Raw genomic sequence first — 17,491 nt, 5'->3', positions numbered from 1 at the left:
CTGTGAAATGTTGAAAGGAGCACTTAATTACGTGTTGATTGAAATTATTTGTTTTTTTAATTGCTTTATGGATGGTTGGGGGGGAAAAGAACATTAAAAGCAATTCTGAATCCAGTGTATGGTGTTTTCATTTAGTTGGATGTTTCTGAATCTTTTCCTTTTAAAGCCGCTCTAAATAAAAATACACCTCTCGAATAATAATGTGTGATTAAAATGTAATTGCGACTGTAATTAGTATTAATATTACATGTCATTGATGTGATTATGAGCTTTTGTGTCGTGTTCGTTAGTGGTTTATTTTAGCGAGACTGCTAATTCCCTGTGGATGAAACAGGAAGTGGAGCTCCGCATTTTTAAGGAAACAGGAACTATACCGTATCAAATGCACGAAAACGCAAAATAAACCAAAATAAAATCTACACCAACTTAAATAGCTTTTAATTCATGTTTTTCATTGAGGTGATATTAAATGAAGATGACCTACTATCTACTACCCACTGTCCTCGCTGTGTAACCTGTCCTCTTGTGCGTCCCGTCCTTCATTGTGTCCTGTTCTCCCCGTGTGACCTGTCCTCCCGTGTGTCCTGTCCTCTTGCGTCACCTGTCCTCCCGTGTGTCCTTTCCTCCCTTGTGACCTGTCCTCCCGCATGTCCTGTCCTGCCAGTCCCGTCCTCCCGCATGTCCTGTCCTTCCGCGTGTCCTGTCCTCCCGTGTGACCTGTCCTGCTTTGACCCCGGCGCAGAGGAAGAGAAAGCGGAAGTGGCGCAGATCCGGCAACGAGGGCAGCTCATTCTCGGGGCTTCGAGTTGTTTTCTCTTCAGTTTTGGCCTTTAACATCCACGACATCTGCCCCACACCCACCCGCACGCGTGTATCCCCTCCTTTGTGATCTCCCCAGAGGTATTTATACACGTTTTGTGCTGTTTCATCGGCGTAGCGTTCTATTATGTAGCCAAACATAGCAGTTAGCCGTAGCATAGCCTGGGCTAGCATCCGGTTGCTAGCGGCTTTGCACAAAAACAAGCCACGAACAAAACGCTTAAACGTCATTTAAACGACATTAACGTTGAACTACAATCACGTGTCATCAGCCCAACCCGTCTGTTCATCACAAATACCGCAAAGTATTTGTCTATTTGTGACTTTTGAAACTGTGACCGCTCCGATGCTAAACGAGGATGCTAACGGAGATTAGCCACTGACGCTAACGCAGTTTGGCACGCGACCGGATTAGCCGCTGTTAAACGTGACGAAATCCAGTAATGCCAATTAGTCGCGGTCACCGAGGCCGTTTCTGCTAATTACGGACTTAATAATAATGTCACGTGATCGCTGCGGACGACGTGACATGGGCGTAAAACTGTACAAAGCCCCGGTGTTTTATGACGTGTTCCTGTGACTTTGAGCTCTGACGCGTTCTGTGGGAACAACGGGAGTCGAGCCCGGTTTGAAACGAGCGCGTGACGTTTCCCCCCCCACATCGACTGAAGACCCCCTAAAAATGTAAGGGTAAGACCCCCCAAGTCTGGCCCATTTTTACCCAGATTTCTAACTCGATTTACGGGTTTAAGAGGGAAAGATCCATCGTAAGTCGAGCTCAGGAGTGACACGATGATCACACTTTATCTACATTTTATTTTATTACGGCTCTTCTGAAATAACGTGTGTTTTTAAATGGACGACTTTGTGTTTTCTTGAGGTTTACGCCGAGACCGCTGAGACCGATTTGTAAACCGAGCCGGGCTGAAAAGATCCATTAAATCACAGTAAATCTTTATTCATTCACCTTTATCCATTTTTACACAGATTTAAAGTGATGCTACGTTTATCGGACGCGGCCGTTGCAGTTGGCCGTTAAATGCTGCGCTAACGACGACGTAACAAAGTGTTTTGACTTATATTTTGACAGGATCGTTTCAGCTCCGTGAAATTAAAACTCGAGAGACAAATCCGAGACTAAATCGAGGGTGATTAAGGCTTTAAAAGGACGTTTCGAACACAATCGCTCCCTCGGTTGTGATATCGGTCGATACTTTTGCGATATATCGTCCTGATGGTGTTGGCTGCGTGTCGTTTTCTGCGTGACTCTGTCTGGGGCCTAAACCCGTCGCTTGGCACGCGCACTGGCGGCAGTGTTTTTTTGGGTTTCGGGTTCCTCTGTGGTTCCCGCCTTACGAACGTCAAACACGAGCTCTGTTACTTGGTTTGTCAGATGAACAACGCCGGGAACAAGCGCGCTCCGACCACCGCCACCCAGAGACTGAAGCAGGACTATCTCCGGATCAAGAAAGACCCAGTGCCTTACATCTGCGCCGAGCCGCTGCCCTCCAACATCCTCGAATGGTAAGCTAACACTTAAAACGGAGGAAAGAGAGCTGTGCAAGCCCTGTCCTCTCTCACACACACATCAGGCCCCGCCCCCTCACACATACAGTAGCATCAGGTCCCGCCCCCTCACACGCGCAGGAGCATCAGGCCCCGCCCCCTCACACATACAGTAGCATCAGGCCCCGCCCCCTCACACACGCAGGAGCATCAGACCCCGCCAGGTTTTTAGCTAGGATTTGAAAACACCCCGTCCAACCGGGGGCTTAAAAAATGTTCGCTCGCGGGAAGACTATGGAAAGTCAATATGTGTATCACGACCTTTTTTCGGCTCTTTTACAAAATAAAACGGCGCTTTTAACGCGGAGGCGACTACACAGCGATCTAGAGCAGCGCCCGCACGCCTCTCGTATCATACTGACTTTCCGTACTCTCGCGCAGCCTGCGCCTCTCGGCCGTGCAGATCACACTCTGCCACTTAGGAGCGGCTATCGCGCCGTATTTTACATGGTATTTGGCCGTGAAGGTTCGGCAAACGTGGAGCTTCGGCATTTTCCAGACTACGGCTCGGCAGCCAATCAGAGCCAAGCACACAAACTTTGTCGACCAATTAGCGCGCAGCATGCAAATTTTCACTTGTAAAAAGTAAACTGTCATAGAGTGGACCGTGGCGGACTATCGTCAAACGCTTCCCGGCCCGATTTAATAATGATATTCCCTTTTCTAAAATGTATTAATAAAAATTACACCGTCCTTGCCCTCGAAAATGTCCACATGTCGAGATACCCCGTCCAAAAAATGGGAAGACGGCCCTCTAGCTAAAAGCCTGGGCCTCGCCCCATCACCTCACACACACACACTCACACCGGAGCAGCAGGCCCCGCCCCCTCACACACACGGGAGCAGCAGGCCCCGCCCCCCCTTAGCGCTTGTAACGATCAAATATATGACAAACGCAATCGACAAAATTAAGATCAGAATTGCACATTCATCCACACCTCAAATGTTTTGTCATGAGACATTTGTTATTTTAATGTCGGTATAAAAAGGTTTTGTCTTTGGCACCGACATCGAGTTGAAGCGCAGTTCAGAGCGCGTTTGTCGAGGCGGAAACTACCTGTTTTTTCCAGAGCTTCAAGAGCGACAGACGCAGGGCAAACGTACGAGTCAGATCTTAGTCTGTGGCTCTGGCCGGTCGACTCGTGTGGTCCGGATTCCCTCCCACGTTCTTGCCCCCCGCCCCACTGTGTAAAGTGTGCAGTGTTCTCACTGAGGGGTTTTAGCATGGCGGGCCGCCTTGCTTCGGCTGGCCACCACCATGCCCAAAAGATGCCGCCAGATATTAAAGGCGGTATGGACGATTTTTCGGCGATTTGAGAACACAGGCGGAAGTGCACATGCGCACTCCCCCGTGTGGACTGATACAACACACACGTGCGTTTGTTTATTAGCACAACGGAGCGCATCGCATCTCTCGTCTCCCGTAGATTTCTGTCCACTTCTGCGTCAGCTCGAACTGTCTTTCTCCATCTTCATTTTGCCCCGTACACTGAGGGAACTATATTATGATAGATTCATGCGCTTAGGCACGCGGAAACGTGGGCATGAACCGCACGCGGCTGCAGGTGAGCGATAGGTGTGTTTTATGATTGATACGTGGCAGGACAAATGATTTATCCACGCCACGAGGAAATATGATAAAGAAAATTTGCTGAAAAAAATCTTCCATACCACCTTTAAGATCACCACGCGACGCGAGCGAAAAGCACCACAGTCTCGCGCCGCTCCTAAATTGCGACGCCCGCACGGCGATCCCAGTACCATGTTAAGATGACCGAAAAAAATGTAAGCACTTCTCGCCCACGGCGCCGGCATGGTTTGTCCCACGGCCATCCTTCAACCTCAGCCCAGCGAGAACACGGAGTGTGTGCTCCTCATGCTCCTCACATCTTCGTCAATAGGATCACGACAGAAAATACCGTATATTGCAACGTATACTTACATTTATACTTATACTCCAGTGTGACTTATATGTGTTTTTTTTCTTCTCTATTATGCATTTTTTGACTGGTGCTACTTATACTCCGGAAAGTACGGTACTCTTTGACGGAGATGACGTGCAGGGAAATGTTCTGGCTCGAGTGAAGCCCTGGTCAAGAGAACGTTCTACACAGATAATACATAAATAAAGAATAGTACGTGGAGACTGGAGGGTTCAGAGGATGTTGGAGAACCTTCTTTTTTCTGTCCATATGATCTGTATCTACACTCTCTTCATCGTAGTTCCAAGAGGAGGTCGTTTCTCACGCAGAATACCAGTGTCACGTGGTCATTACCTCTGACATGTCTGATTCCTGTTGTGGTTTTGGCTCAGTCTCTGGTTTGTCGAGTCTTCTGTGTTTGAACAAGTCAAAACATTTTCTAGCTCTGACACGGTTCCTCGTGGTTCTACAGGTTTGAGTGACGGTTTCACTTCATTTCTACTGTACTTCTGTAGAAATATGTGCCTGGATCTTCTGGAGAGACGATATGTAAAGTGTTATCGAGGAAAATCATGTTTTTTATGTAATCTGCTGCTGTCTTTGTTATAGAAGGTGTTTTGAGTCTGTGAAATCCATAATTTACTTAAACAACGATGATCAGGATTAATCTTACACTTAATGTTCTTCTGTGTGTAAACTTAATCCATGTGCTGGTTTTGTCTCGTCAGGCATTATGTGGTCAGAGGCCCCGAGAAGACGCCGTACGAAGGTAAACGTGAAAAGATGCACTTTTCTGTCAAGGTCAATGTGAATATTAAAATCACCCGACAGCATCTGATTATCACAGAAACACCATAAACCAGAGAAAGATCTTTAAAACTTCACTTTGTATTATGATAAAAACCATGGTCACATGTTCACGGTCACATGCTACCACATGTTCACGGTCACATGCTACCACATGTTCACGGTCACATGCTACCATGCTCATGGTCACATGTTCACGGTCACATGCTACCACATGTTCACGGTCACATGCTACCACATGTTCACGGTCACATGCTACCATGTGGGTGACTAAAAAGTAGTCACCCACCAACAAAAAACAACACTAAAAGAATTTAAGAATGCACTTCCTTTAAAGGCTTTTGTTGTGCAGTGAAGCGTCTGGGGAGAGCTTCGAGTGAAGCCGAGTGACAGATCTGATCTTTGTTTGTACAGGAGGATATTATCACGGAAAACTCATCTTCCCACGAGAGTTCCCCTTTAAACCACCGAGTATCTACATGACCACACCTAATGGCAGGTTCAAGTGCAACACCAGGTCAGATGCTCACACACAGACTCGCACACACAGACTCGCGCACACAGACTCGCGCACACAGACTCGCGCACACACACACAGACTCGCGCACACACAGACTCGCGCGCGCGCACACACACACAGACTCGCGCGCGCACACACACACAGACTCGCACAGACTCGCACAGACACACACAGACTCGCACAGACACACACAGACACACACAGACTCGCACAGACACACACAGACTCGCGCACAGACACACAGACTCACGCACACACACACAGACTCGCGCACACACACACAGACTCGCACACACACACATAGACTCACACACACACAGACTCGCGCACACACACATAGACTCGCGCACACACAAGGACTCGCTCACACACACACACTCGCACACACACACAGACTCGCACACACACACACAGACTCGCACACACACACACAGACTCGCTCACACACACACAGACTCGCGCGCACACACACACAGACTCGCGCGCGCACACACACAGACTCGCGCGCGCACACACACAGACTCGCGCGCGCACACACACAGACTCGCGCGCACACACACACAGACTCGCGCGCGCACACACACAGACTCGCGCGCGCACACACACAGACTCGCGCGCGCACACACACAGACTCGCGCGCGCACACACACAGACTCGCGCGCGCACACACACAGACTCGCGCGCGCACACACACAGACTCGCGCGCGCACACACACAGACTCGCGCGCGCACACACACAGACTCGCGCGCACACACACACAGACTCGCGCGCACACACACACAGACTCGCGCGCACACACACACAGACTCGCACACACACACACACAGACTCACAGACTCGCACACACACACATAGACTCACACACACAAGGACTCGCGCACACACACACACAGACTCGCGCACACACACACAGACTCGCGCACACACACAGACTCGCGCACACACACACAGACCCGCGCACACACACACAGACTCGCGCACACACACACAGACTCGCACACACACAGACTCGCGCGCACACACACACAGACTCGCGCGCACACACACACAGACTCGCGCGCACACACACACAGACTCGCGCACACACACACAGACTCGCGCACACACACACAGACTCGCGCACACACACACAGACTCGCGCACACACACACAGACTCGCGCACACACACACAGACTCGCGCACACACACACAGACTCGCGCACACACACAGACTCGCTCACACACACACAGACTCGCACACACACACACAGACTCGCACATACACACAGACTTGCACACACACAGACTCGCGCACACACACACACACACACACACACACACACACACAGACTCACACACACAGACTCGCTCACACACACACAGACTTGCTCACACACACACAGACTTGCTCACACACACACAGACTTGCTCACACACACAAGGACTCGCGCGCGCACACACACACACACAGACTCGCGCGCACACACACACAGACTCGCGCGCACACACACACAGACTCACACACACACAGACTCACACACACACAAGGACTCGCGCACACACAAGGACTCGCGCACACACAAGGACTCGCGCACACACACACAGACTCGCGCACACACACACAGACTCGCACACACACACAGACTCGCACACACAGACTCGCGCACACACACATAGACTCGCGCACACACACATAGACTCGCGCACACACACAGACTCGCGCGCACACACACAGACTCGCGCGCACACACACACACTCGCGCGCACACACACACTCGCGCGCACACACACACAGACTCGCGCGCACACACACAGAGACTCGCGCGCACACACACAGAGACTCGCGCGCACACACACAGAGACTCGCGCGCACACACACAGAGACTCGCGCGCACACACACAGACTCGCGCGCACACACAGACTCGCGCGCGCACACACACAGACTTGCTCGCACACACACACAGACTTGCTCACACACACAAGGACTCGCGCACACACACAAGGACTCGCGCACACACACACACAGACTCGCGCACACACACACAGACTCGCACACACACACACAGACTCGCACACACACACATACTCACACACACAGACTCGCGCACACACACACAGACTCGCGCACACACACACAGACTCGCGCACACACACAGACTCGCTCACACACACACAGACTCGCTCACACACACACAGACTCGCACACACACAGACTCGCACACACACAGACTCGCACACACACACACAGACTCGCGCACACACACACAGACTCGCGCACACACACACAGACTCGCGCACACACACACAGACTCGCGCACACACACACAGACTCGCGCACACACACACAGACTCGCGCACACACACACAGACTCGCGCACACACACACAGACTCGCGCACACACACACAGACTCGCACACACACACATAGACTCACACACACAAGGACTCGCGCACACACACACACACAGACTCGCGCACACACACACAGACTCGCGCACACACACACAGACTCGCTCACACACACACAGACTCGCTCACACACACACAGACTCGCACACACACAGACTCGCTCACACACACACAGACTCGCGCGCACACACACACAGACTCGCACACACACACACATAGACTCACACACACAAGGACTCGCGCACACACACACACAGACTCGCGCACACACACACAGACTCGCTCACACACACACAGACTCGCGCACACACACACAGACTCGCGCACACACACACAGACTCGCGCACACACACACAGACTCGCGCACACACACACAGACTCGCTCACACACACACAGACTCGCGCGCGCGCACACACACACAGACTCGCGCGCGCGCACACAGACTCGCGCACACACACACAGACTTGCGCACACACACACAGACTCGCGCACACACACACAGACTCGCGCACACACACACAGACTCGCGCACACACACACAGACTCGCTCACACACACACAGACTCGCTCACACACACACAGACTCGCTCACACACACAGACTCGCACACACACACACAGACTCGCACACACACACACAGACTTGCACACACACAGACTCACACACACACACACAGACTCACACACACACACACACACAGACTCGCGCACACACACACACAGACTCGCGCACACACACACAGACTCGCTCACACACACACAGACTCGCGCGCGCTCACACACACACAGACTCGCGCGCGCGCACACACACACACAGACTCGCGCGCGCGCACACAGACTCGCGCACACACACACAGACTCGCGCACACACACACAGACTCGCGCACACACACACAGACTCGCTCACACACACACACAGACTCGCGCACACACACACAGACTTGCTCACACACACACAGACTCGCACACACACACACAGACTCGCACACACACACACAGACTTGCACACACACAGACTCACACACACACACACACACAGACTCGCGCACACACACACACACAGACTCGCTCACACACACACACAGACTTGCTCACACACACACAGACTTGCTCACACACACACAGACTTGCTCACACACACACAGACTCGCGCACACACACACACAGACTCGCGCGCACACACACACACAGACTCACACACACACACACAGACTCGCGCACACACACACAGACTCGCGCACACACACACACAGACTCGCGCGCACACACACACACAGACTCACACACACACAGACTCGCACACACACACACACAGACTTAAACACACAGACTTAAACACACACACACACAGACTCGCGCGCACACACACACACAGACTTAAACACACACACACACGCATTTAAGTTTCTAAAATGTGGTTTCTCTGTGTTGCAGGTTGTGTTTGTCCATCACAGACTTTCATCCCGACACGTGGAACCCGGCCTGGTCCGTGTCCACCATTCTGACAGGGCTCCTGAGCTTCATGGTGGAGAAGGGGCCCACTCTGGGGAGCATCGAGACCTCCGACTTCACTGTGAGCCCCTGACACTCCATAACACACAGTCATCATCATAATAATAAATATAGCCACAAGCGGCAATGATCGGCCCTCGCCCCCCGACAACGCAAGAGAATTTTCCTTTTATTACACCTCCTGCTGAATCCGAGACGCTATCGCGTCTTCTTCCCTTTGCCTTGAATATAAAGGGACTATTCCGTGACTCTCGGAATAAGGTTAATCGGGCGTTAGAGTGTCGGCATGTTCACATTTCAGAGATTTGGCGATTTCCCCATTGGAATAACATGGGAGGCTTCTGTCATCGCTACGGCAAAGCTGTAACAAATATGACATGAGTCTCATTGACTTTTTTGATCAGAATGTCAAAATGGAATTTTTTGTCAAATTTCATACAATTTTAAAAAATACCCAACTTTTTACTCACCATCACTCTATAGGGGGCGCTATCGTGCCAAATGAATTTGTTTCACTTGAAGTAGGTTCAGTGCAAAGGGCTTAACAATTGATTCAATATTTGACAATTCAAATACAATTTGGGAGTTTTCTTAAATTTTACCTAGTTTGTGGCTTCACCGCACAGAGACCATGAAAGTTATCAAAATAATTTGGATAACTTCTGAGCGCTTTTTTAGGCCATGTAAAGCGCTCGTTTACAACTGTGATGATGATGATGATGATGATGATGATGGTTTTGGTTTGTGTGTTGTAGAAACGACAGCTCTCGGCTCAGAGTCTGGCCTTCAACCTCAAGGACAAAGTGTTCTGTGAGCTGTTTCCAGACGTGGTTGAAGTGAGTTACACATCATCCTAGACTCATCCTAGTCTCACCCCAGTCTCATCCCAGTCTCACCCCAGTCTCACCCCAGTCTCACCCCAGTCTCACCCCAGTCTCACCCCAGTCTCACCCCAGTCTCACCCCAGTCTCACCCCAGTCTCACCCCAGTCTCACCCCAGTCTCGGAATCGGACGTCACCTCCCGTTCACTGATCGGATATAAATGACTCTGATATATTTTACTCTTATTTGTTTGATCAGCTCTAGGGTTCCCACATAGTAACATGAGATACTTTCATATATTTGAGTTCAGCCCAGTGGTGGAGTGGTTAAGGCGGCAGCACATGCGCCAGGCTCCATGCGCCAGGGCTCCATGCGCCAGGCTCCATGCGCCAGGCTCCATGCGCCAGGGCTCCATGCGCCAGGCTCCATGCGCCAGGCTCCATGCGCCAGGCTCCATGCGCCAGGCTCCATGCGCCAGGCTCCATGCGCCAGGCTCTAAGGCTGTGGTGTGTTTGCAGGAGATGAAGCAGAAGCAGAAGGCGCAGGAGGAGCTGACGTGTCGCGCTCAGCCTCTGCCGCTGCCCGACGTCGTCCCGGACGGCGACCCGCAGCAGGCGCACTACCTCCCGGCCCTCAACGGAGCGGCGGCGGCCCCTGTGCCCGGAGTCGCCAACAACAACAACCACGCGCTCCACAACCAGGCCAACCGCAACCACGGACTGCTCGGCGGCGCGCTGGCCAACCTCTTCGTCATCGTAGGCTTCGCCGCGTTCGCCTACACGGTCAAGTACGTCCTGCGGAGCATAGCACAGGAGTGAGTGACCACGAGCAACGAGACACGGACACTTCCTCCTTCAAACGCACCACTCGGACTTTGGAAAACGCCAACAGAAGCCGAGGAACGAGGGAGGAACAGGCTGTACTCGTGAGAGGACTTTGTGATCATGTTTGAAGGTCATTTCGGTTGTTTTGGGCTCATTTCCCGCTTCGCTTCCTGGTTCACTTCCTGGTTCACTTCTCAGATCACACGTCCAGGATCCAGAGGAACGAAGACAAAGTCCAGCTTTGGTTTAACGTCGCAGAGCACTTTTTTTATCCACGACTCGTTCGATCGCCTCACGAACTCCAGAACGGCGAGCGGACGAACCGAGCGCCGGCGGGCGGACGAACCGAGCGCCGGCGGGCGGACGAACCGAGCGCCGGCGGGCGGACGAACCGAGCGCCGGCGGGCGGACGAACCGAGCGCCGGCGGGCGGACGAACCGAGCGCCGGCGGGCGGACGAACCGAGCGCCGGCGGGCGGACGAACCGAGCGCCGGCGGGCGGACGAACCGAGCGCCGGCGGGCGGACGAACCGAGCGCCGGCGGGCGAGCGGACGAACCGAGCGCGGGCGAGCGGACGAACCGAGCGCCGGCGAGCGGACGAACCGAGCGCCGGCGAGCGGACGAACCGAGCGCCGGCGGGCGAGCGGACGAACCGAGCGCCGGCGGGCGAGCGGACGAACCGAGCGCCGGCGAGCGGACGAACCGAGCGCCGGCGAGCGGGCGGACGAACCGAGCGCCGGCGAGCGGGCGGACGAACCGAGCGCCGGCGAGCGGGCGGACGAACCGAGCGCCGGCGAGCGGGCGGACGAACCGAGCGCCGGCGGGCGGGCGGACGAACCGAGCGCCGGCGGGCGAGCGGACGAACCGAGCGCCGGCGAGCGGACGAACCGAGCGCCGGCGAGCGGACGGACGAACCGAGCACGTTCCTCTGCGTTTAAACCGTCGCCGCGTAACTTTCAACCGACGCGTTCGCTCAAACCTTGTGAACCTTTCAGATTTCTCTAAACGTTTTGCCCGTTTCCCCCAGTTTTGGTGAAGTTTATAATGTTACTTCCTGGCCGATCATAAGTCCACGACCGTTACCTAGCAACCAGACCTCAAACGATACCACAAATCTATAGAAATGACACCATATTATGATTAGACGCACAAAACTAACTGACGACGCCTCCAATTTAAACGGTCAGTAAACGGTGTCGGTCGCGCGTGAATCGCCTCCGGGGGCGTCGCTCGTCGATGACATCACAGAGGGATTCGGCCTCGGCTCAACTTCCTGTCATTTTCCGCTTTTGTTTTATCAGTTTTCCCCTTCTTCTTGACCGACGTAAAATCACGATAAACGGCGGGAGCGACTAAACAGAGTCGTAATCAGAGACGCCTCAGAACCCGTCGTTAATACTTGAATTAACGATCTGCCGCCGGTTTTATTTGTTTATTTCTACAAACGGAGGAACTCGCTTTGGTGATATATTCGCGCACACGTTACCGCAGCGACGAAACACTAAAACATGTCAAACTCTCCAGAGCTTTAAAATGTCAGTACTTGAAGTTTGTGTTCTGAAAATGGCTTAACAGAGTATCGGATCAGTATCGGTATCGGCGGACAGGGAGTCGATACTCTGAGTTTCTATCGTCATTGATTGATCTTGATTTGGTTTCGTCGGGTTCAAACAACATCGACTCAAACACAAACACGTCAGCGCCACCGAAGAGCAAAGGCGTCGCTCGGTCCGGCGCTCTACGGCGGGACGTTCCAGGCGAGCGCCAGGCGAGGGGAAAGTGACGCAGCGCTCGTTTAACGCAGCCGGATCCGACCAATCACAGCAAAGTGGGCGGGGCGAGACGCTAAAGACGCAAATGTGGAAAACATTTTTTTAAAATTGTGGAGGAAATATCCAAAATCGTGCATATTTGTGACGTTTAAATCTGGAAAAAGTGGAAAAAGACAGATTTATCAAAAATTCCAGAGGGAATTTTGGGACATTTTTTAGTATTCATACTAAATCTATCAAATCAAATTTGGCCTCATGTTTTTGGAGTTGAAAGGTTAATAATCCGTCTGCGCGTGACCTTTAGTGTCTTGTCTCTACTCGACGGCTTTGTGACATTTACTATGAATTCTGACAAACTACAGAAAAATATTTGCCTCGAGAATGATCCAAAAAGGGCGGGGCTTATGGACTGCTCTGGCTCTGATTGGCTGAAGCTCAGTGGATTGTTTCCTGGTTCATTCAGAAGTCGTCCTGATCAAAGCCTCTTCTTCTTTTATTATTATTATTATTATTATGACGGTTTTGAATTTGAAATTGTCGCTTCAAAATCATCACTTTTTGTGTTATAAATATAAAACATAACATTATTCAATAAATATTTTTAAAACAATTCAGAACGAGCAGTTTATTTTGTGGACGCTGAAGATGAAGGAAAATGTTCAATCTGAAGAAATAAAAGTTAAACTTGTGCGTTTGTTTTCAGTGGAGATGATCACGTGATCAGAAATCAGGCCCGATCACGTGGTTTTAGACTCTCTCGGAATCGGACGACACTTCCCGGTCACGATCACATATACATTTTACTCTTATTAGTTTGATCAGCTCTACATTTCAAGCTTATTATTAGTCTGCCGCCTCCGTATGCCGCATGAACGGATCGCGACATTTTAGTTTTGCGCCGCGCGTGCGGATCGTGTGTGCTGAGGTATTACTCGTGTACTTTAATTGATGAGAAATGGCTCCCACGGGACTCCGATGTAGAAATAGTTTAATCCAGTTTGGTGACACTTCTTACAGGAGTAATCAAATACAGCAATTCTCAAAAAATAGAATAAGAAAACCATTTGGCTCTGTATTTTGCGCCGTCTCTGCGCGTGTTCCTTGTACGCCCCGCCCCCTTAGCGCTATCGCTCTTAAAGTGACAGTAACATATTTACTTTATCAGAGGAGGCAGAAGACTACAAATAAACAAATGTAATCAACTTAATTTAACTTATTCAAACAACCAAATTATTTATACATGAAACATAAAATTACACATTTATAGCTAAATATTAACACTGTAGATTTCCATTCGAGCTTTTACATAAACTAAACTTGGCTCTCAAACAGATGGAAAATGCTCAAACTGTGGCATGTTTGAATGTGTTCTGAAAGTATCGGATCCGATGACTCAGAATCGCATCAAAGACAAAACAACCTGATCGGGACAAACCTAATTTTCAGGTTTATGTTTCTTGAGTCATTTTGTTGACGTATTTGATTAAAAAATATATGTTTTAAATGTCTTATTTTGTTGAGTAAACTTGATCTGGCAAAAATTCAAATTTGGCCAAATTGTCAAAACTTGAATAAATCAAGCTCAGAATTAGACGTCAACAAATCCTATAATTTATCAGAGTTTAAAGTTTGTAAGAACAATTGGACTAAACCAGGTCTAAACCAGGTCTAAACCTGGACTAAACCTGGACTAAACCAGGTCTAAACCTGGACTAAACCAGGTCTAAACCTGGACTAAACCTGGACTAAACCAGGTCTAAACCTGGACTAAACCAGGTCTAAACCAGGTCTAAACCTGGACTAAACCAGGTCTAAACCAGGTCTAAACCTGGACTAAACCAGGACTAAACCAGGACTAAACCAGGTCTAAACCAGGACTAAACCAAGACTAAACCAGGTCTAAACCAGGACTAAACCAAGACTAAACCAAGACTAAACCAGGACTAAACCAGATCTAAACAAGGACTAAACCAGGACTAAACCAGGACTAAACCAGGTCTAAACCAGGTCTAAACCAGGACTAAACCAGATCTAAACCAGATCTAAACCAGATCTAAACCAGGACTAAACCTGGACTAAACCAGGTCTAAACCAGGACTAAACCAGGACAAAACCAGGTCTTAACCAAGACTAAACCTGGACAAAACCAGATCTAAACCTGGACCAAACCAGGTCTAAACCAGGACTAAACCAGGACTAAACCAGGTCTAAACCAGGACTAAACCAGGTCTAAGCCAAGACTAAACCAGGACTAAACCTGGACCAAACCAGGTCTAAACCAGGACTAAACCAGGACTAAACCAGGACTAAACCAAGACTAAACCATGATTAAACCAAGACTAAACCAAGACTAAACCAAGACTAAACCAGGACTAAACCAGGACTAAACCAAGACTAAACCAAGACTAAACCAAGACTAAACCAAGACTAAACCAAGACTAAACCAAGACTACATCTGGACTAAACCTGGACTTCCTCCTTGTTTTATTCTTTAGCCCTGAACTCGTTTTTCTCGTTCCAGGTCTAAACCAGGACTAAACCAGGACTAAACCAGGACTAAACCAAGACTAAACCATGATTAAACCAAGACTAAACCAAGACTAAACCAAGACTAAACCAGGACTAAACCAGGACTAAACCAAGACTAAACCAAGACTAAACCAAGACTAAACCAAGACTAAACCAAGACTAAACCAAGACTACATCTGGACTAAACCTGGACTTCCTCCTTGTTTTATTCTTTAGCCCTGAACTCGTTTTTCTCGTTCGCTCTGTTAAACTTTGATCTGGTTCAACAGGCTTTTTACATAAAACACAAACGTTGGCCTGAATCCAAAAGATGTAATATGCAAATTTATGGCTCAAGAGTCAAGTTCAGCTTCAGGTTTGTTTCCACTGCACAAATATGTTTGAGTTTCATGTATTTACTGTTGAGTAAAGGTTTCTTAAGACGTCCATCTTTGAGAAACAAACATGTGAAATTATGTTTCAATCATTTAATGTGACACATTTTAATCTTTTTCAGGTTTAAAATTTTATTTTTTGTTTGAATTCTTATTTTTCCACGTTTTTTCCCCAGCTCCTAACCCTAAACCCCTAACCCCTAACCCTAAACCCCTAAACCCCTAACTCCTAAACCCTAAACCCCTAACCATAACCCCTAACTCCTAAACCCTAACCCTAACCCCTAACCCCTAACTCCTAAACCCTAACCCTAACCCCTAACCCTAAACCTAACCCCTAACCCTAAACCTAACCCCTAACCCTAAACCCCTAACCCATAACTCCTAAACCCTAACCCTAAACCCCTAATCCTAACCCTAACCCTAACCCTAAACCCCTAACCCCTAACTCCTAAACCCCTAACCATAACCCCTAACTCCTAAACCCTAACCCCTAACCCCTAAACCTAACCCCTAACCCATAACTCCTAAACCCTAACCCCTAACCCTAAACCCCTAACCCTAACCCCTAACCCTAACCCCTAACCCCTAAACCCTAACCCCTAACTCCTAAACCCTAACCCCTAACCCCTAACCCCTAACTCCTAAACCCTAACCCCTAAACCCTAACCCCTAACTCCTAAACCCTAACCCCTAACCCCTAACCCCTAAACCCTAAACCCTAACCCCTAACCCCTAACACCTAACACCTAAACCCTAACCTTAAGTCTTTGTAGTAGTTAGGAGACGAGGGGAGAAATTAACAAACTAGACTGTGCAATCTATAAGTTAAGACTTCCCTCTCTGCAGGACCTGAACGTCTCCAGGGCTCTGGGACGAGCAGGTCCGGATCAGTCCATCCGGACATGAACCCTCAGGCAGGAGGCCACTCCCCTCAGGCAGGAGGCCACTCCTCTCCAGCAGGAGGCCACTCCTCTCAAGCAGGAGGCCACTCCCCTCAGGCAGGAGGCCACTCCTCTCAAGCAGGAGGCCACTCCCCTCAGGCAGGAGGCCACTCCTCTCCGGCAGGAGGCCACTCCTCTCAGGCAGGAGGCCACTCCTCTCAGGCAGGAGGCCACTCCCCTCAGGCATGAGGCCACTCCTCTCCGGCAGGAGGCCACTCCTCTCAGGCAGGAGGCCACTCCCCTCAGGCAGGAGGCCACTCCTCTCCGGCTGGAGGCCACTCCTCTCAGGCAGGAGGCCACTCCCCTCAGGCAGGAGGCCACTCCTCTCAAGCAGGAGGCCACTCCTCTCAAGCAGGAGGCCACTCCCCTCAGGCAGGAGGCCACTCCCCTCAGGCAGGAGGCCACTCCTCTCAGGCAGGAGGCCACTCCTCTCCGGCAGGAGGCCACTCCTTTCAGGCAGAAGGCCACTCCTTTCAGGCAGGAGGCCACTCCCCTCAGGCAGGAGGCCACTCCTCTCAGGCAGGAGGCCACTCCTCTCAGGCAGAAGGCCACTCCCCTCAGGCAGGAGGCCACTCCTTTCAGGCAGGAGGCCACTCCCCTCAGGCAGGAGGCCACTCCTTTCAGGCAGGAGGCCACTCCTTTCAGGCAGGAGGCTACTCCCCTCAGGCAGGAGGCCACTCCTCTCAGG

General features: G+C 50.7%; 1 protein-coding gene across 1 annotated transcript; it reads left to right on the top strand.

Moving 5' to 3' along the window:
* The first annotated feature begins 745 nt into the window (after window positions 1-745).
* Window positions 746-13,564, top strand: ube2j2 (ubiquitin-conjugating enzyme E2, J2 (UBC6 homolog, yeast)). Its single transcript, XM_072451488.1, has 7 exons — window positions 746-900; window positions 2,213-2,343; window positions 5,036-5,076; window positions 5,529-5,631; window positions 9,460-9,598; window positions 10,293-10,373; window positions 10,879-13,564. Exons 2-7 carry the CDS (start codon window positions 2,213-2,215, stop codon window positions 11,176-11,178), a joined length of 795 nt encoding a protein of 264 aa, XP_072307589.1. The 5' UTR covers window positions 746-900; the 3' UTR covers window positions 11,179-13,564.
* Window positions 13,565-17,491: the final 3,927 nt, after the last annotated feature.

Source organism: Eucyclogobius newberryi, unplaced genomic scaffold (assembly GCF_026437365.1).
Source record: "Eucyclogobius newberryi isolate DKJ021-1_F unplaced genomic scaffold, fEucNew1.0.hap1 SCAF_19, whole genome shotgun sequence".
In the NCBI taxonomy this organism is placed as follows: domain Eukaryota; kingdom Metazoa; phylum Chordata; class Actinopteri; order Gobiiformes; family Gobiidae; genus Eucyclogobius; species Eucyclogobius newberryi.
This window is presented reverse-complemented; position numbering and strand designations above follow the sequence as displayed.

Bases quoted from the DNA above. Each gene is read 5' to 3' on its own strand.
- ube2j2 (XM_072451488.1), top strand. From the start codon at position 2,213: ATGAACAACGCCGGGAACAAGCGCGCTCCGACCACCGCCACCCAGAGA. The intron at 5,632-9,459 runs GTCAGATGCTCA...TCTGTGTTGCAG, and splicing joins AGGTTCAAGTGCAACACCAG to GTTGTGTTTGTCCATCACAG. The intron at 10,374-10,878 runs GTGAGTTACACA...GTGTGTTTGCAG, and splicing joins TGTTTCCAGACGTGGTTGAA to GAGATGAAGCAGAAGCAGAA.